At 40.5% G+C, this 21865-nt stretch overlaps 1 protein-coding gene across 1 annotated transcript; it reads left to right on the forward strand.

The window, feature by feature from the left end:
* The first annotated feature begins 170 nt into the window (after positions 1-170).
* On the forward strand, positions 171-21376 carry chrna6 (cholinergic receptor, nicotinic, alpha 6). The gene is made up of 8 exons (XM_026358761.1): positions 171-297; positions 11068-11207; positions 12807-12851; positions 15261-15370; positions 16577-16784; positions 17196-17807; positions 18923-19195; positions 20450-21376. The coding sequence occupies exons 1-8, from the start codon at positions 240-242 to the stop codon at positions 20573-20575; spliced, it is 1572 nt and encodes a 523-aa protein (XP_026214546.1). The 5' UTR covers positions 171-239; the 3' UTR covers positions 20576-21376.
* Positions 21377-21865: the final 489 nt, after the last annotated feature.

Genomic DNA, 21865 nt, shown 5'->3' on the forward strand with positions numbered 1-21865 from the left:
TTCCCCACTTCCTGTGTGTGTGTGTGTGTGTGTGTGTGGAGTCGTTGTGGATGCGCCAGAGGGGAGCCTGCGCTCATAGGGGAGGGACGACGAGCGAAGTCAAGTTCGGATCAGATCCAGAAGCAGCGCGGGCAGAGACGCACGGACGGCACCAGGGCAGAGACGCACGGTCTCCTGTCTTCTGACTTACACCGACCTGGTTCATTCAGAAAAATAAAAAATAAAATAAGTGAAGAGACATGCAGCCGGTGGCGAGAAGGACTTTACTGCTTTTTCTGGTGGTTTTGACAGCGCACGGTAAGTAGAGCTCCACATCCTGTTGATGTGATACTTTTGGAGAAACCAGTGCTCGTTTATGTGGTTTGGTTTAAAAGGCGAGGTGGGGATACTGTGGGGAGATTTACGCGTCCATGTCCAGATGGTTAAGTTCAAGGTTTTGTGACGATTCAGTCAAACGGCTTTGAAGGTACTTTGTTGTTCTTTTAACTATGTCCAGGACTTAATCATGATCTTATTATAAAAAGGTCGCCGATGGTCAGTGTCGTAACTTTTTTAACATTTCTATATTTGCATTATTTAATTAATTTAAACTGTAAACGTTAGTAAAACCAAACCCAAACTATTAATCCAAGCTGTCTGAGCTCAGACATATTTTAAAATCGCTCTCTTTTTCATAAGATCATGAAGTAAAGCTTACTCAAGACTTGGGTTTCGGGATAATTAGGCCAACATTACCAGGCGCAAAAGAATCATTTTCATAATGCTGATTTTGTTTTGGGGGCGCAAGTGGTGATTTGAGGAAACCGAAAACAGATTAGAATTTGTTTACAGGATGTGTTTCTCTGCTCATGGCTGCTGGGAGAGTTTGTGGCTTATACATGCCAACAGTGTTTTGCTCAGGCTGAAGCCAGATAGGATGTTTTCAGTCAGAGGAGGTCGGTCGACCGCAGGCATGTGAGTGAAACATCTTAGAGCAACACTCGTCTTTGGATAAGTGGGATAACCTTATTTAGTTTTAAAGTCGTCTTCATTTATCACTAGCGTGTGTATTAATCTCTTTTTTTTGGAAAGAAATATGTAGAGCTTTAGAGTGAGCACATTTTTTAAAGTGGGATCATTTTTAGTTGCAATTGATTGTATGAGAGTGGAAGAGGGAAGGAGGCATGCAAGAAAGGAAGAAGAGAGGAGGTAGGAAGAAAGGGAAGGGAGGGAGGGAGGGAGGGGAAGGAAAGGTTTGCATTATTGAAATGCATCCAGAGACTTAATCACTGACCGGTGCAGAGGCAGAGATCCTGGATCTGACCTGCAGGCACTCTGGGAAATAGATGCAGAGCTGGTAATTATGCAGCAGCATTTCAAAAACATTAACATAAACATTCGCTTCCAGGGCACAAACAGCAGCTATCTGATTTATGTAAGGTGGCAAACAGGCTCTTTTATGGTTTATCAGCTTCCACACACATTCTTTATTCCACGCATGACCTCTTGTGTGTTTCCCCTCTCTACCCCCTCCATCTGGCTTTTTTCTCCCTTGCTCTCCGTTTCCATAAACACACTTGGAGCCGGCTTTGCACCTATTTGTAAATGTTTGTGTGAAATTGTGAACCTGGGCGTCAATCTGTACACGTAAACGCCTGCTTAGGGTTTAGTACATGGTGATAAGGCAAATCATCCTGAAATTACTGGTGATTACAAGCTAATTTTAGTCAATTAGCACACTAGCATGCTAATGTGGGAATCAGATCTTCCAACGGGTTCACTGCAGTTCACTGTGGAGTTCACATTTGCAGATCTGAGTAGACTGTGACAAATTTACAGACCACATCAGTGCACATTTATCAGCTGTTTCACAAACGTGTATACACGTCAATCTCTTGATTTTACAAATTGCCTTCACATCATCATAATCAGATCAAGTGTACTTGCAGAGTTCGCATCTACAGATATTTTTACACATTTGTAAATCTGATAATATGCTGTTTGTATACTCTTACATACTTTTTAGGTTCTTTTATACATTTCCAGATTAAATAACCATGTCTCCCTATGCAATACAACACATTTGCACTAGGAAATACACTCGCTCTGTATATAAAACAGGACATTTCAACAACACAACAAAAGGCAGCCAAATTGATCCTACAGTCGCATCAGAGTCGCCTCTAAAACAGCAAAACCTTTCAGCAACATTGACATAGTGAGAAAATGTCTATACTAAATGTAAAGTTTACACTGAATATGAGTACATTTATTTCATGGAAAATAAAGCTGTGTTACGCTACTCAAGAGGCTTAATTAACCAAACAGTATGGACTTAAAGACAATGTTGACTTGCACACACTCACACTGATGTGTAAGCTTTGTAGACACGACTAAATTAAGCACACTTACAAATAAAAGTACAGATTTGCGTATTTGCAATTGTCCACACAAACTGACAATTGGTCAATGTATGACAAATTAATTTGTCATAAAAAGTGATCTGATCTTCCTTTAAGTCAAGAGTATTAACAAGCATAGTGCCTAAAATAATAACAAATTAATAAAACAATCTGATCTTTCATGTCTTTATTGAGAACAGCCATAAAAATCTCATAGTGATAGGAGAAAAATGATGACCTCAAAAAAGCTCAAAAAAGCTCACCCAAAGCGTAGTACTAGGAGGGTGTCTATGGCAGGACACCATGAAGGAAGCTGCTGCTTACTAAAAAGAACATTGCTGAACGCCTGAAGTTTGCCAAAGAGCCCATGCACCCTCCACAGAAGTATTGGCAAAATGTTTTGTAGACTGATGAAACTAAGATTGAACTATTTGAAAAGAACACACAGCACTACCTATGGTGTAAAAAAGTCACTGCATGTCATCATGAAAACATCTCCCTAACTGTAAAGTATGGTGGAGGAAACATCATGACTTGGGCCTGCTTTACTGCATTAGGGCCTGGCTAGCTTGCAGTGATTAAGGAGAAGATGGAAAAGTGTATCAAAAGATTCTTCAGGATAATGTGAGAATTTCTGTACATCAGCTGAAACTCTGTAGAAGTTGAGTGATGCTACAGGACAATGACCCAAAACACACGACAGAATGGCTTCAGGAAAACAAAATCCATCTTTTGAAGTGGTCAAATCAGACCTCAACCCAACAGAGATGTTATGAAACGACTTGAAGAGAGAGAAGACGTCCAAAGAATATAACAGAGCTAAAGCAGTTCTGGAGGAAGAATGGGCTAAAATTCCTCCTGAACAACGTGCAGGTCTGATTCACAGCTACAGGAAGCATACATACTTTTGCACTATGAGGTTTTTATTTATTAAAGATCAGAAATCTTTTGTCTTATTATTTTAGGTACATTATAATTGTTAATACTCTTAACTTAGATGAAGATCTGATCACATTTTATGACAAATGCGTGCAGAAAACCACCAAATTCTAAGAGGTTCACATACTTTATCTTGTCACTGTACACAGAAATAACACATTTATGTATCTAAGACCAAAAGAAGTTAAAAATCAGCGATACGTAATGCGTTTTGGAAACAAAACAAATATGATGCTAGAGGTGTGTAAAACCTTACTTGACCACCACTTACAAACTGTTTGCAATTTGTGCTTGTGCCAAAGAACATGTTTGTTGAACGGTTCAGCCTATAATATATGTTTTGGCATCAAACACATATAGACAAATATGAGAGAGGTCACTCTTGCCTTCAAAAATACGCTTTCACACAAGTACACACATATACTCGCACTGTAAACAGCGTGAGCACGTGTTACTTCAGCAACGTCCCTGACATCACTTGTTTTCAAATACGGGATGCCTCGCTTAATGAATTTGAATGACTGATGAACTGTGGTGATGAGGTGTGTGTGTGTGTGTGTGAACGTGTGTGTTTGGTAACAAGGCTTGTATCACAATATCGTTTATAGAGCAGAACACAGAGGGGGTGTGACTAAACACCAAGTGAGTCACACATACATTTGTGGAGAACACCTCACACTGCAGCGCCTCAATGCTGCAACCATCCACCTGTTTTCATGAACACACTCGACCTGTTCGCAAGATTTCACAGCTTTAGCAGAATGTATATGGCGTGGAAGCATTTTGTTCATCTCTGTGAAAACAGTGAAATGCACTGTCAGTCATCAGCGAATTCATGTTTTAACTATTTGAATAAGATGTGTAAACACAGGTTTCACTTTTAGCACTAATAGCAAACTATATTTAGCTCAGTATTTCTAAAGCCCACCTTTTTTCACTCTAGTTGGTCCAAGGTGAGAATGCACAGGCAAAATGTACATTTTGAAACAGCTGGACCACCATTCAGATACAGGGTTAAGGGTGCGATTCGTTCTGTCACGTGAAACATCACATGACAGCCTTGTAACCCCGTTTTTGCAAAACGCACCTTAAGGGAAATTACAGTAGGTTCAATATCTACCTGCTATCCATCCATCTGTGTGACAATGAGAGTGCACAGATATGTGTGCAGTCTAGTGTGAATGTCACATGTCTCTTAATACAAGTGTATTGGATCAATATTAGTGTCCGTATAAGCATAAAGTCATAAAAAAAAGTACTGTGTGAAGAAAAGGACGAATTAAAGAATGCTGTTTTCACATGTTGACAGGATGCGGTTATGGTGGCAGAGAGCATTTTGATGTCACAAACATCAGACACATCTCTTCTTCTCTTCCATTTAGTGGATACACAGAGAGAGAGAGAGAGAGAGAGAGAGAGAGAGAAACCCCTGCCCCAGTATGTGTATCTCACTTTTCTTCTGCCTCTACACGTTCTTACTCACAAATCTCCCAGATTCTGTCGCTGCCATCAGCTCTGCACTTCATCTCACTCAGCTTTTGTCATTTCTGTTGTCTCTCTCTTTTTCTTTACTTCCCTTCTCACATTTAATCTGTGTCACTTGAATCCAGCTCATCTCCACTCAGCTTTACTGATACAAAGGGGAAAAACAAACACGAGTTGCAGCTCAGCTCAAAGCAGATACGCCTTTACCTAGTGTTTACTGTATAAGCATTGTACATAATAATGATGCTTTCAGCCCTGGCTCTCTCACTGTCCCGCTGTCTCTCTCACACACTCTACTTTAAAAGCATTTGCAAGCTCAGGGGAAAACGAAGGCTAAATGGTTCTTATAGCATCCTCTAAAGTGACCCAAGATGGTCTCTTCCTCTCCATCCTTCATTATCTGCCCTTCATTCCTCTCATCCTGCCTTCTCATTTTCTCCCTCCTTCTGTCTCCATCATAATCTCTGGAACCTTTTTTTATTATGCAGGCTGACCTCCAACTGTCTCGGGTGCATTAATTATGTCACGTGATGAAACTATCTTGTGGTCTAAGTGAGTTGTGGCACGTTTTGCACAGTTAAATAACTGAAAGTGGACTTGATAGCATGCTGCTGATTTTGCCGTATAAAATTTTCTTATTTTCTCTAATACTTTCTCTTGTTTTACTGTAGTTGTTAAATAGTCAGAAAGTGATTTAGAATGAATGTCTGTACAAAAATTCAAGGAAACCAAACCAATGGTTGTAAACATACCTTTGACTGACTAATGAACAGGCACTTAGGTTGTGCTGCCAGCGCGGCTACATAGCTGTACAACAAAAAGAAAAGACACATAATGTACATACAACGGCTTTTTGTGTTGAAATATTATTTTATTATTATTTACACAAAGGTTGGTCAAAAGGCATTAGCCTGAGTGGAAATGCTGCAAAGACAGAGCCCCCACGCGGCTGTCATGACAGTAGGCTGTAGAAATGGAACAAAAAAGGAGCCAACTGCTGCCCCAGCTATTCTTCTTCACATGCAGCTTTAATGGTGTAAATGTATAAGAGATTTATGCTTTACTGGGAAAACGGGCTGTGACTATCCATAAAGTTACTGATTTTTATATCCAATAACTGCCGGGTGTAACTGTTGCATCATTACTGAAACCTAACATGTTAAATATGATTCATTTTGGGTTAAAATAGATAAAAACAGACGTTTAAGAAAATCCCAATTGCAATACACAATTTGCAAAAATTACGAAACAGGCACAGTTTGAAAAAGCAAAGGTGTAAATAACAGAATTAATCATGGCTGACTTGCACCAAGCTGCTTATTTTCCTAGTCACACTATCATGGCCTGTTGGGACATTTGAATATGTTAAAATATTTGTAGATTTCAGAAGTCACAGTCGATCTTTCAGTAATGAAGTGGATGTAGTTTATAACATAGTCTTTAGCTTTCAACATAAGGATCACTATTCATTCTAGTAAACAAGTTAGCCATAATGCTAACCATTGCAACTTACAGTATGTTGCAGCAGACTGTGTTTTGTCTAATCCATTTTTTTTACATTTCTGCTCTTTTGTTGCTCATACTACAATCTACTTCAACATGAGGAGAGGTTTGCAACTGGATTAGCAAACTGGACCTTTTTAAATCATGAGTGATGTACAAATGTTCAAAAAGTTTTGTGCATCTTTTTATATCAACATGCATTGTTCACTATTATTGTTTCTCCCCGCGCTAATCCCTTTCATGCCTTTTACAGTACTTTTTTGCATCATGACATCCTAGCATGATGAAAGCAGCCAGTATAAACTGGTCGACTAATAACCGGAACATGGAGGGAGAGGGTGGAGTGGGGTGGGGGGGCTAAATGTGATGAATCCAGATTAACTTTCTGTCATAATTGGTTCTTTTTATGATTCTCAACGTGAAATGCATCTGACCATGTCAGATGTGTGCATATGTGCGTGTGTGTGTGTGTGTGTGTGTGTGTGTGTGTGTGTGTGTGTGTGTGTGTGTGTGTGTGTGTGTGTGTGTGTGTGTGTGTGTGTGAGTGCAGGAGCTCTGGATCCTGTTTTGATCAAAGGGCTGGATTAGTCAGTGGACATGTGACAAAGAGCAGATGTGCCTTTGTAATTATACTAACAAGTAGATGAAACACCGTGACAGCCTGTTTTAGTCCGTCTAATTTCTCCACTTTTCTTCTTTTAATTAAAATGTACCTTCACTCCTCCCTTTCCTACTGTATGTTTTCCTTTCTTCTCTGTTGCTTGTGCTTGTCCAACAGTACTGTTGTTGACGCTGTGTGGTTAAATGTTTCCTCTTCTGCCAGCTATGGATCACATCTGCGGTACAAATATCATGTTCCCTTTAAACTCTATTTTGCATAGCATTACCACATGCTAGGCAGCTTCCAGACAGAAGGCTATGAAGTCTGAATTCACATAATCTTCTGAGTGACATCTTAAGAAGACTTTGCTTTCAGTCTGTCTCTGCTTTGACTTCATCTCCTCTCCTTGTCTTGTTGTCCTTTTTTTTTATTTCCTCTCCTCCTTGTCGTTTTCTCGAGAGGGCTGTCACCAAGAGTTCAGCACCAGCTGAGTTTCTGGTGTCATTGTGTCCATGAAGAGGGCTGTGGAGGGATCTTGATGTAATAGGGTCAGCACTGTTTTGTCATTAGGATTTCAAGGCCTTCTTCAAAAAAAGTCTATTATAAGTAAGAGACGTTCCCCTCAGCTATCCCAAACTCAGTTTGCAAGTGAGGATAGTTTTTAAAAGGTGCTTAGGGAAGAAACAAACGAAGCACCTCCAGGTTATGTCTGCTGGTGACAAGTTCTGCCTGTGTGGAAGACTTTCTGTTTGTGTCACTGATCCTAGTGTCTGTCTGTTTGACTACTGGTTTCGCATCTTTCATACTTTCTTTGTGCCTTGTCACATTTCAGTCCAGCCGTCTCCACCATGCAGCGACCATTAGATGTGTCCAGCAGAGAAGAATGTGGCATTGATCCAGTTGTGGAGGGTGATGTAGAGGGAGCAGGGTTTCTGTGCAACAGCTAAGAGCACTCAGGAGTGTAGACGGAGGAAGAGAAGGGGATACGCTTTGAGAACTTTCTGGGTTTACACAACCAACAAACCTGATTTCATTTGATCGAGAGATTAGTTTCAGTTGTCTCCATGTTAGTTACTAGATTTAATCTAAATCCACGCATTAGCATGTCTTATATTATCTATGAGGATGGATGGATGACCCCATTGCTCATAGTGCTGACTTTTATGGAGGGTAACGACAGAGGCATAAAGATGCCGTAAACAGTGTTAGGTATGTCTAAATTGAAGCATTTCATTTTTTTCTTTAATGGGCACAGAATTCTCCTAGTTGAATGATCAGGACAAAACCAATATTGCTTTAGAAAATATCTGAATCTTTAATAATTAGGCAAAGGTACAAGCTGGTTTACATATATTTCCAAGGGAGAACTTAACTATGATAAAAATGTGCTTTTTTCACATCACTGAGCTCAAAATACTGTTGTGTGCTGCTAATGGTGGGCAGATTTCAGTCTTGGTTGATTAAGTGACACCTGCGGTGTCTGTGGTGACAGCAGGTGCAGTTTTACACAGCAAAGAATCACTGAGCTGCTGCTTTTTCGGACATACAACAGAACAGATGTACTAGATTTGTTTTCATTGCAACCAAATATATCCATGTTGTTCCACTAAAGAAGCCAGCCCAAACTAATTGCAAGTGTGGTTTGATTTCATGCTCTTTCCACACAATAGCACGACACAGTAAATTGGTTACCTTGCTGAGGAGGCGGAGGTGTGCAGCGTGTAGCCGGCAACTTTTCATCAAACAGCCCATTGCGGCTGCTGCTTCTTTTTCCATTTCTCATAGCAACATGATCAGCTGTCAAAGTAAGAACATGAGGTATGGTGCTGTGTCCAACTCTCAGACAATATAGAGCCACCAAAAAACCCATGCGGGCACAGGGAGAACACAAAAACTCCACACAGACGAGCCAGAAAAAAAAAAAAAAACACTCAGCACAGGAAATTTGTGTTAAATAACATTCCAGCTACCGTATAGAGTCAAGTTTGAAAAGCTCCTCCCTCTCCTCTTGCAACTCTATTCCTTACCTGAGCTGCATAAACATATTTCAGTGCTCTATGTCCTGTCCTGAGGCTCCAATCAACAAACCCTCTGCACTCCATTAAAATAACTCGCTGAGCACTTTCCACTAGGTGGATATGCTAATGTTGTGCCTCCCGGCCTTCTAGGTTCCTTCCTGGATATTTAGTGAATAAGACCCTTCATATTTTGGTTATGTATACAGACGGCAGCTAAACAGCGGTCTAGCCAAGCACATACCTATATTTAGGTAAATTATAATAAATCATGTTCTCATACAGGATGAACCTCCTCAGCTGCCAACACCTACCCATCTATATTTACTATTAGTCAGGAGAAGAGAAGAGGACATGCTTGTCACAGTGATTTATATCCATTTAGATGTTCTATTTTTGTTTGAGCTTAAATTAGACTCTATTCTGGGACCTCTTATGGTAATATGTCACCTGTGCATAGCATTACCTAAATAAGAAGACAGTTTTGCACTAGGGATGTTTAAACAGGCTATACTGTGCATAATTTAATAAGTGACTGAAATAGTTATTTACGACTCCAAAAACATCTCTTATAATAGGCTCTTATAATGCGGTTTCTCTTTTGAACTTCTCTCTGAAAGAGTTGCTTTTAGCTCCTGCCCCACCCCCACTGTCGTGCCAAGCTTTGACTTAAATGTACAGAGACTGAGCACCCAAGTAAACATACATTTATAATTTACATTTATAATATGGACACCCAACATCACAAGAATGAAGTTACAATTAAAAATAACACATAACATACTATGGCTTCTGTAAGAAGTTCTTTTTGGACTCTATTAAAATGCCAGACACCTGTAAGGTTAGAAAAGTGTTCAGTGCACAATGCGTAATAGCTACTGACTGCAGGAGCAAGATGGCCAGGCTGGCTGGCAGTCAGGATCTGGGGGAGAGCACAAGGTTAAGAAATGAGGCTAAGGAGAAGAACAGTGTGGGTGGATAGTGCCTGACTTACTTGCTGTTCCACAATGGGAGCTTGGAGTGAGTGCTCTCCTCAAAGCATTTGGTCATGAATTTAAGGAATTAAACGAAGCTGACGAAATTGTGCATATTGTCATTGTAAAGTACACAGTCCTCAAAAACACAGCGCAATGGCAACAGTGTACAGTACATGCAGGGTAGCAATCTTGCTCTGTAGGCAGTGGGATAAAATGATGTGTGGAAAAACTGCACTGGCATCAAGAAAAGAAAAATCAATGAATTGCTACTGTGCAAAAACTGCAGTGGTTTTATAATTGTCGGAAGAGTTCACATTGAAAAGATGAGAGGTGAGTTATTTGGCTTTGATTTGGCGGTTTCATAATCCCCGAATAATATTGGACTTAAACAAATGATCCAGAATTCCAGTGTTGGTTTGTTAAATTGTGGTTTAACATCTGCACTTGTATACCTACTGGGTGGTGGGCCTGGAAACAGGAGCTATGACAAAGGTCACAACTGAATTAAATGAAAATAAATTGAGGTGGAGAGACTAAAAGGTCCCATGTCACTCAGCGCGGGGTGAGAGGTCAGTGAGACATCCGTGTCCTGAATGAAGTGATGATTTTTTTCCCCCCTCCAATTCAAATGGTCTCTGTGAGAGCAGTAAGAAAAAATGAATGGAATAGAACCAGTGGACCTGAAGAGAAGAAGAAAAATAACAAAACAGGCCGATGTGGGATTTAATCTGGCCCAATCCTACAAAGAAACCCCTTACAAGTTATCTCATGTCACAGACTTGTTCAAGTAGAAGCTGGTGATCTAAGCCAAAGAGATAAAATCTAAAAAGAAATCTTCATAGACGAATAACTTTAATTCCACAAATTTAATGGACTTAGTGATGTGACGCTACATCAAAACTGAACAAGGCTGATGTGTGTTTTTCTCGGTTTAATCTAAAAGTTACGTTTAGTTGATTAAAACTGAGACCTGGAAAAGACAGCTGTGGGTCTGTGATTGATTGGCACTGTCAGAATTAGCCTTTCACAAATCTATGGCTTCTTAGTCAGTCTTGATTTTTCTTTACTACTGCTTCGTCCTTCAAACGCTCTTTTTATTCACATTCCTTCATCCAGTCACTCACTTTTTATTTCTGCCTCTTTCTTCTTTGTCTCTGCTCCCTCAGGCTGCCACTCCTCCAAGGCAGAGGACCGGCTGTTCAGGAAACTGTTTAGAAGATACAACCAGTTCATCAGACCAGTCGAGAACGTCTCTGACCCCGTCACTGTCGAGTTTGAGGTCTCCATCTCCCAGCTGGTCAAAGTCGTAAGCTGGACACCCCATATGTTTTGTTTGATATGTGTGTGTATCCAAAATGCAGTTTGACTAACTACAACCGTAAAACAGTATATAGGAGTCAGAGCTGTAAGACGTCTTCCTGTAAGAATCTTGATGACATTTCCTACCCTCGAAACAGCAAAGCTAAAAGATAAGCATGCAGGATTAGACAAGCGAAAGCAGAAAGTGAATACAGTCTTTATTTAGTCTGTTCCATTTCACGGATTTGGGATTCTGAAAATGTCGCATAGCTTTGTTACACGGCTAACATTGTTTTGGCAATGTTAAGTTTAACGCAGGTGGGGGTGTCTTTCCAGCTGATTTCCAGCTGAAAAAAGGTTTTCAGCTGAAAATCGTCAGTTTAAGAGAAAACTGCCTGCAGGATCCGTTTTCAGTCCGGGCCATTATCTAGATATGTTCACTTGATTGGTCGGTTGAGGTTGATCAAAAGGTGAGTGTGTGGCTGTGCACGTGTCGGTGTGTAGTTGAACTAAATAAATGTGTCACAATGTGGGAGTCAGTACACATGTTTTCACGTGTTCGTGTTGCGTGCGTGTTGATGCATTCCTGTAGGTGGTTCATATTGAATTCTCAGAATAACAGGATTGCAAACCAAAACTAAAGAAACATCACAATAAAGGGTGAAGAGAGAGATCTATAATACACTGCATGTCCAAAAACAAGTCACTGCCTGGATTTAACTAAGCAAATAGGTAAGAGACTCCCACTGAATGATTACTGCATGGATGGTTATGTTTCAGCTGGCAGCAACTTATTTAACCCTAACTGATGCAGTGAGTAACTTCTCAGTTCTTAAGCAACCATGTCTAATGGCACATCCCGTGGTTGTGGAAAAGATGTTAATCTGTTTCAGAAGGATCAAATTATTGACATCAATCAAGTAAAGAAAACATCTAAGGAGATTGATGAAACTACGAAAACTGGGTTAAGAACTGTCCAATGGATGAAGGTCATGTGGTCTGATGAGTCCTGATTTACCCTGTTCCAGAGCGATGGGTTTCTTCCCTGATGGCACGGGCATATTCCAAGATTCAAGTTATTAAAGAGTGGTTCAGGGAGCATGATACATCATTATCACACATGGATTGGCCACCACAGAATCCAGACCTTAACCCTACTGAGAATCTTTGGGATGTGCTAGAGTTGGATCGCTGCACTAAGAGTTAGTGCAGCGATCCAACTCTTACATTATCAATACAAGATGTCAGCGAAAAAAGGATGCAACTCTGACATTGCAGAAGCGATGCGACGGCGAATGCACGCTGTAATCAAAGCTAAAGGTGGTACAACAAAATATTAGAGTGTGACGGTTTTTTTTGCAGGCAGTGTATCTCAACTATTTTTAACATACAGTCAAACATTTAGTCAATCAAATCAGATTTAGACAATAATTATGAATCCAATTTCTTTAAAAAAAAACTGTTGTTACTGCTAGCTAAGAAGTACGTGTAGTTAGGTTGGCTGTTGTACCAACAACACATTCTCTCTCTCTCTCTCTCACACACACACAGAGAACACAGAGTTCTACTGGCTAACAAGCTCTTTTACTTGTTTGTGTTTCTGCAGGATGAGGTGAACCAGATCATGGAAACAAATTTATGGCTCAGGCATGTAAGTGCACTTGCACACACACACACACACACACACACACACACGCACAGAAACACACACACACACAGAAACAAGCACCATCAAACACAACATGATCTGTAGCGTGTGGTCCTCACTAAGAACCAAAGAAGGATCGTTCATATTTCTGTAAAAATATTTTTATTGTACCGCTTTGTCCCAGTAGAACATAAGGTGTCAATAATTGGCCTCCATTTGTTCCCACAAACTATTAAGTGTGGTTACAGCCTGCTCATGCTCTGTTATGAGGTTGGTGCCATTCATGTTTTCAAACCCCTCCAGATGATCTAAAATGCAGCAGCACGTTACACCACTTTTCAGATCCCTGCACTGGCTTCCTATAGCTGCCCACATCAGGTTCAAAGCCCTGACCCTTACCTATAAAGTGCTCAACTCAACTGCACCTGCTTACCTCAACTCCATCATCTTTCTCTGCAAATCTTGCACTTATACCCTATGAAACTGAAGCAGCTCTTTCTAGAGCACTTTACATCAAAGTTCGTCTCCTTGACTTAGATATTTGTTTGCTTTGTACCTCACTTGGAAGTCGCTTTGGATAATGCCAAATAACTAAAGGTAAATATCCTTGTTGGCTTTCAGCAGACGTTGTCATTCTGCCAATTTGTTGGCTCTAGTTCACTGAAGCATCTATTGTTATAGTATCATAGTATCATTTTCGTAACAAGGTACAATTTTATGGTCGTGTCCTAGCACCTAGCCCTAGAACCAGACCAGGGGCTAAAGCAATCTCCACAAGGTTCAAGCATAAAGGAGAGGAAGACTGCACAATACTACAAAAGTATGGGGGATGCTACAGTTTGGTTTTCTCTTTCTGTGTGTGTGTGTGTGTGTGTGTGTGTGTGTGTGTGTGTGTGTGTGTTTGTGCCAATGTTGTGCATCACTGAAATGTAGCACCAAATGAGAGGGGACACGTGAGCAAGACAGCAACCTCATCTAGACAGTTGCAATCAGCTGGTGATCTGTGTTAGCATTATGGTTAGTCACGCTCCGCCTCTGAGCAGATCTATAGTCATGACCCCTGAACTTCTGACCCCAGTCTTCTTAAATAACACATTTTGTCTCTGTCCTTTAAGCGGCTGTGTTGTGATTTCCTTCCTTTTTCCTGTATTTATCATCATAAAACAGTATGTATAGTGCCATCATTTAAATCTGTAAAGGCTTCTGGATGCTGATGTGATTCAGCAGTGGATAAGAGCATTCAGTGATCTCAGAGCTTTCCAATCAAATGCATTTGAAATTCCTGTACAGGCTGATCTCATGTGTTGTTTGCAATGGCTGAGCTGTATATTTATCTCATGCCATCACTGATTGGCAGCTGAGTTAACATCACATTCACAGATAAACACTGCACAAAGACACTCCACCCCCACCCCCCATCCGATTACTTCATTGCATCTGTTCTGCAGCAAAACTGCAGGGGATTCCTTCTGAAACAGTGCACAGCATTTCTAAATTTGTTTCCTTTATGCGCTTTAAAACCAGAATCACTGACTACTTGTATGTAAAGAAAATAAGAGTAGAGAGCTTCATTTTAAACAGTGCTACAGTAGACAGTGTTTTATTTGATTTGGATCATTAAGTGAGTCTTTTTCAAAGCTCTAACCATAGTCTGAAGTGTGTTGCAACTCAGCAAAGGAGCAAATGAAAGGTTAATTTCTTGAAGACAATCATTTCTCTCTTTTCTGCCACTGTGACATTCTTTCTGTGACCTCCTTTGTCATTTTGCGTCACTTGTCTCTCTTATGAGGCTGTTTAAAAAGGGATTTTAAAAAATATATGCTGTATATTGTTGTTTTTTCCAGCTGATCACAGTGAAAAGCTCTGTACAGACAAGTGAAAAAGTGGATGTGACATGATAAAGGGGTTCATTAAACTTGTCCCAGGTCATAACTGGGTATTAATCCAGCTGACTGATGAATGACTTCATCTTGAATTACATGTAAATAGCCAAGACTGATGGATCTACAGCTCACGGAAATGTTACCCACAGGTATGTTACACATATCTTAGCAAGTGATTGCAAGTGAGCACATTCATCCCTTATTCCTGTGAGTGAGATATTTACCTATTTACTCCTCTCGCTGAGTTGCTCTTTCACTTTTGTGAATGTCTACTTATTTGCTTAAAGAACTGCTGTAATGTAAAATTATCAGTAACGGTTTCAGTCTATAAATATTAGATTTTTAATTCTAATATCCTTATTTGGCTTTGCTGTAAAATATCAAAGGATGTTCCGCCTGCAGTAAGAAAGTATTTCAAAATATTCCTGTGAAGGGATATGTCTCCAGTGACTTATACTGTCTGCAAAACACAAAACAGATGATTGACTCCCCAGCATGCTCAAAATGTTTTTCTCTTCATTTCCTCCAGATATGGAATGACTACAAGCTGCGATGGACGCCAGCAGAGTTTGACGGGATTGAGTTCATTAGAGTTCCATCAAACAAGATCTGGCGCCCTGACATTGTGCTCTACAACAAGTGAGGCTGTCAACATTGTCAGTTGTCATTATCATTAGCTTCATTTTTGCAATGATTATTTGTTACCAGGAAAAAAAAAAACACCATCACCTGTATGTCCAAACAATTCAAAAGTTAAAAGGCAGTGCAAAACAAAATGATGGGTTTACAGTTGCTCAAATCCTCTTAAGAAAACGGTTGGCCACAACATATAATGGGAAAAGCTTTACTCATAGTTATGAACCTACAGAGAATGTGGAGCAATGTAGCTTCTTTAAACTCTTTGTTTTTTGAAACACTCTCACCTGTCTCACCTTGTTTTCATCTGTAACAGGCAGCTCAAACAGGAGATAGACAAAGGTGACAACTAGCTAGTGAACCTGTTCACGACCTTGGTGCATCCATGTGTTGATGAGCATTTGGCGGCTAACGAGCCAGATGTTTCCTTCAAGCTGTGGTGGAAGGGCAGACGACTAAAATGAGAATGAATGCATTTAACTGATTCACCAGAATAACCACTCGAAATTAAATTTAATGTGGAACATATTTTCAATATTAGCTTTACAAGATGATAGTACCATGTGTTTGTTGTGCCCAAGTGGATAATTACCACCTTAATTTACACAGACATAAACATCAGAGGTGTCAGATCTAACTGTAAGTTTGACAAACATCTACTTTGTCATTTGTGCATAAGAATCTGTCCGACTTACATCATTGAATACCACATTAATGCCCACTTTTTGTGAAGAGCAAATAGCTTTAATATCCTCTGCTGCTATACAGTGTTACAGCCTCGACTGTAATTAAACTGAAATATGCTGATATGATTGTCCGTGGTTTAGGGCCACTGTGTGCTCCGCTATTTGCTCAGTTTTAGTTCACTTAATTGGAGACTCATTTCTTTTTTTTTTTTTTGTAGATAACACAATGACTCATAGTTTTAATCCAAGGCAAATTCTGAATTCTGCAATAATGGTTAATGCAGCTTAATTTCCCTATGCCTTTTATTCATAATGCTCTTTTTGCTAGCCTCATAACCTCACGGCTGTATGTTCTGTTTTGTATCTTTCTCTTATGTACCTCGCTCCATTTTCTCTTTTACTCTCATTGTTTGACATCTATGCCTTCCTCTAACCGTGTGTCCTATTCAAACCCCAACAAATGCTTGGTTTACATCTCCTCATACCTTCTCTGCCATGGTAATACTTCTGCTTGATTATATAGTGCTGTAGGTGATTTCCTGGTGGAGGATAAGACCAAGGCTCTGCTGAAGTTTGATGGGACCATCACCTGGGTTCCTCCAGCCATTTTTAAATCTTCCTGCCCCATGGATATCACATACTTCCCATTTGACTATCAGAACTGCTCCATGAAGTTTGGCTCCTGGACCTATGACAAAGCCAAGATTGACCTTGTACTTATTGGGTCCAAGGTCAGTGTTTGTGACTATGGTCAAGTTGGTGTATGTGTCATCTCCCAGTTGAGTTCAATATTTAATCATAATCATCGTTCATTTCTGAAATCTCTTAAAAATCTTTCATCTGTGCATAATTTGACTAAAATTTCAGCACAAACAGAAAACAAAACTTTTTTGAATGCAACATTTTCTTCAATCATTTGGTTTTTCCTCTGTTTAGAGGGGTGTTGGTGCATAATGAGTTGCTGAATTTGCAATTTTTCCATTTTTGTCTTTATTTTATTTACTATGACTCTACTCTTTTTCTGAGCTCCAAACAGATGTTTCGGGTGCATGTAGCCATGAGGCATTAGTAGATAGTAGATATATATTGCATGCGTGTGTATATATATATAATTGGATTTATGGTTGATATCCATTTTGTAGGTGAACCTGAAGGACTTCTGGGAGAGTGGTGAGTGGGAAATCATTGATGCTCCAGGATACAAGCATGATATCAAGTACAACTGCTGTGAGGAGATCTACCCAGACATCACCTACTCCTTCTACATCCGGCGCCTGCCACTTTTCTACACCATCAACCTCATCATCCCCTGCCTCCTCATCTCTTTCCTCACAGTGCTGGTTTTCTATCTCCCATCAGACTGTGGAGAGAAGGTCACGCTCTGTATCTCCGTCCTGCTCTCCCTCACTGTGTTCTTACTTGTTATCACTGAGACCATCCCCTCCACGTCGCTGGTCATTCCACTCATTGGAGAGTACCTGCTCTTCACAATGATCTTCGTAACACTCAGCATTGTCATCACCGTCTTTGTGCTAAATGTACATTACCGCACACCAATGACCCACACCATGCCGGGTTGGGTGCGCTCGGTGTTCCTCAAAGTGCTGCCGAGGATTATGCTGATGCGGAGACCAATTGATGAAGACAGCAAGGCTGGGGGGGTGGACAGCAGTGGGGAGGCAGGAGGAGCTGGAGGGGGAGGAGGAGGCGGAGGAGGGAAAGGAGGGAAGAAAAAGAAGAATAACTTGATGCAGGTAAGTAATTGATATTAATTGAAATCCCTTGTCCTCTTGTTGACAAAGAACCCTAGTGGCACCGTAGACTTATAAACATAATTTCTAAGTAATCATCTTGAAGCAGCCTTTGCAGAACTTAAAATGTAAAGATGTCTGTTTTAAACGTGCAACAAAATCAAAAAAATTTAACGCCAAGTACAGACAAATCTGTCAATAGCTGGTTTCTGTTTACACAAAAAGTAGCAACAACAGCCGAGCTACGTCCGCAGCAAGGTTTGACGTCTTCATTCTCTCCCTAGTAAAACAATGGTCTTCACTGGTGCACTTATCATGCGTAGAGGGCTTAAGAAATAATCTATATATTGACGAGTCCAAACTTTCCAACTCTGTTAACCCCCACAGATGGACAGTTATGGAGAGTTTGAATCAATAATAGGGAAGAGACAGGCAGGCTGTGAATATTACATTGTAGGTTTGACTCAATTCGCACAATTCACAAAAGCACAATCTAAAAAATCTCTCTGTGAAGCTGTGGGATGGTTCTTGCTGAGACACAGTGATACATTTTAAGAGTGAACACAGGTTTCAGCCGTGGAACAGAAAACCATCACAGTCATCACTTTTGCTAGAGCTCAAGCAATTACAGGATAGAGGAGTGGCTCAGGGAAGTAAATTAACCATTTCCTGGTTTCCCCCTTCTGGGAATCAAACCTTAGATTGCCTCAGTCAACAGACTGAGAGTGTATCTAACCAATAGATAGCTTGGACCACACATTCTCTCTTCATCTGCTTTTCAGTGCTGTAACCCATTCGGAGCTGACTCTTTGGGGCCTCCCAATTACTGTCAGCAGAATCCACTTAAAATCTAATCTAATCCCTACACTTTAAACGAATGCCTCTGACATAGTTTATTTACAGTATGATTCAAAAAATAAAATAAGAGCTCACAGGAAACACTTAAAGCTGAGTTGAAGAATTCTTATGATTTCTCCTTGTGAAGTTGTACTGCTAGTATCTCACAGTTGCTTTGCACAGATCCAAACTTGTCAAAAAGCTATCACTGGAAAAGACCACTTAGCATTTAAGCTAAGTGTATATGAAAGTTAACTCTTACCTCTTGTTTTGTTTCCCAGCAGGTCGGAGGCGGCTCGCTCAACTGTCTGGACTTCGGAGACAGTAAGCTCTCGTCCATCGAGGGCTGCACTGGGAAGAAATGTCATTGCCCCTGCCAACATGTGAATGAAGCCCCAGAAACCCCCGAGATGGGGAAGATGACACGTCAGCTGAGTCCCCAGAGCATCAACACAGTGGTGGCCTTTTCTGTGGTGTCACCCGAGATCAAACAGGCCATTGAAAGTGTCAAATACATAGCTGAAAACATGAGAAGCCGCAACAAGGCCAAAGAGGTGAGGTTGGCCGTTCTTATTTCAGTGAAACTCATCTGACCTTTGCTTTTCTACAACTTCCTTTAATAGTTAAAAAGAAGTCAGGGAAAGAAACACAACACAACCAAGTGCAATTGATGACATCAACAGTGCTGTTCCACTGAGCTTCAAAATGAATGAGCCGTCATGCTCAGTAGAACATTTTCACAGCATTTTCACGTGTTCCTAATGATATTATTGATGGTGGCTCTCTGTTCGAATAAGCCACGACGGCGTGACAGTGAGACAGCTGGCACAATACCTTGAAACTAAAGCAACTAAAGAGGATACAGCCTTCATTAATGCTATTATTTTCTACTTCTTCTTCGTAATTGGATGAAAAATGAAAGGTGAACAACAACATTATTGCTGCTGTAAACATACTATAACAGCTTCCAGACCAATTCTTTGCATCATTTCTAGCTTTCCATATATGCCGTTATCTCTGAAGGTTGTTAAAAATGCAATGAAATATCAAAAACAATAAATCCCTAAATTGGGATAAATTAATCCCCAACAACACACCAACACAATGTCAGAGCAAAACCCCTGGAGCCGTCAACCCTTGCAGGCTTGGTAAAGACAGAGCCCTTGTTATGTATCCTACTAGTGTGATAATAGTTTTGTTTGTTTGTTTGTTTGTTCTACTGTCAATCCAATGTGTCTATTTACCATTTTAGGAAATACAGTAGGTGACAAATGTTCAGACCACAAATAGAACATCCCAGTGTTTCTGAACTTATCTACCACCACTCAAAGAAAACTGTCAGTATGATCAGTGCATGATTTATTTATGCATTACTACAGCTCCTAACCCGCTCTGTAAGTTAACAATAGGGTAAGTTAGAACCAAATAATTTTAGATCTGAGTCGAGAGCGAGGAGGGATCCTCTCCCTCCCTCTGTCAGTTCTAAATACAGTGGGTGAAATCTCCCAAAGGGGAGAAGCAGCCTTTGATATGCAAAAAACTTGTGGCTCGATCAGCTTTGTCAAAACGCCTGTCGCTTCTTTCGACTCTGTGGTTTGAATGTGATTATCATAGTAATTTCCCCCTGTGTAAATTATGTATCAGTTTTATGTTGGCTTACGAGCAGCGTTCAACTCTTTTCTCTCTTTCCCTCTCTCCATCTTTGCTGTGTAATCCTCTACTCACACCGCCCCTGCTCAACCTCCCACCTCCTGAGGTCGGGAATCTCCCGTTCACACTTTTCCTTGTGTCCTCTTCCTCGCTCACAGGTGGAGGATGACTGGAAGTACGTTGCCATGGTGATTGACAGAATCTTCCTCTGGGTGTTTGTGACCGTCTGCGTCCTGGGAACCGTGGGCCTCTTCCTCCAGCCGCTTTTTGGCTTCGTCTCATAACTCCTGAGCAGACGGGGTTCGCTGCCACCCTGTGTCGACCAAATCCTGAACAAGCCACTAACTCTAACTGTTCTCAGTTGACCAATCATGAGGCACAGTCCTGAAGCACTATTTGATGTGTCGCTTTGCTTCCTGGCCTTTATCAGAAAGCAGTTCACTACAGAATGAGTGAATTATTTCACCTTTCTAGTCCATGTCCAGTGAGAAATTAAACTTCCATCTTTAATAAACCAATAAATAACATCTGGCATTGGCACATCCAGTAGTCCTTCAGCACTGGAACCTGAACATCCAACACGTGTCAGTGAACTGGGGACAACTTTCCACATGCAGAATACACGACACTGAACTCAACCATGCCGCCTCCACTGAGCTGACTGAGTGCTTTTTACAAATAAGGGCAGGCTGTTCTTCTTTTTTGTAATTGGAAAGTGTGTGTTTATAAATGTTCTCTGTTTAATGTTCCACTGGGTAATGGGTTGGCCTGGTAAATATTGGATTAAATGGAACTTGATTAGTTACTCCTGAAATAGCATCACATTTATTAGTTCATGAGAGGATTCTATCATCCAATTCCATGGCTATTAATTTAATCTTTCTTGTCACTGTTGATTAAGTTTATTATCAACAGAAAACATGTACTGAAAGGAGCATGCACGACAGAAATTTTGGTCGCTTTGACCACAAATGTGATGTCCTCGCATGACAGCACTCACAGGACTCCTGTTTCATTTATGTCATTTCGTTTATTCCCATGTTTTTTGGTCATATCTGTGTGTTTTTCCTTACGTTGCTTTTCTTTTGTCTGACTGTCTCTGAACTTAAAATAAATGAAATATTTCTACAAATGAAGTGGATAACAATGTTGGTAGAGATTTTAAAATATATCCAATATCAGAAACATTTCACATGCACACACACACACACACACACACACACACACACACACACACACACACACACACACACACACACACACACTGTGACTCAACACTGCTTTGATATTTCTGTTGCTGCTGCGCACAAACAGCCACCAGAGGTATAATTAAGCCTCTGGGTGAAATATGCAATTAAAATCTAAACATTTTAGAGCTATTCAGAGATAATTTTGGTTTCATTATGCATGACACTGCCACATAATTACATTTATGTATCAGTAGGTCAATCCCCCAGCTAGAGTGTACATGTGTAAACATACAGCAGTAGGTGCTAATTCTTACAGGTGCACATTATATTACAAAAGGCTTTTATATGCACTTGCACCAGTGGCTCTTGTTTTTAGAAAATATA

Source organism: Anabas testudineus, chromosome 1 (genome assembly GCF_900324465.2).
Source record: "Anabas testudineus chromosome 1, fAnaTes1.2, whole genome shotgun sequence".
Lineage (NCBI taxonomy): Eukaryota > Metazoa > Chordata > Actinopteri > Anabantiformes > Anabantidae > Anabas > Anabas testudineus.

Excerpts from the sequence above, each read along its gene's own strand:
- chrna6 (XM_026358761.1), top strand. The coding sequence starts at position 240 with ATGCAGCCGGTGGCGAGAAGGACTTTACTGCTTTTTCTGGTGGTTTTG. Across the intron at positions 17,808-18,922 it reads AGAAGAATAACTTGATGCAG|CAGGTCGGAGGCGGCTCGCT; the intron begins GTAAGTAATTGA and ends TTTGTTTCCCAG. Across the intron at positions 19,196-20,449 it reads GCCGCAACAAGGCCAAAGAG|GTGGAGGATGACTGGAAGTA; the intron begins GTGAGGTTGGCC and ends CCTCGCTCACAG.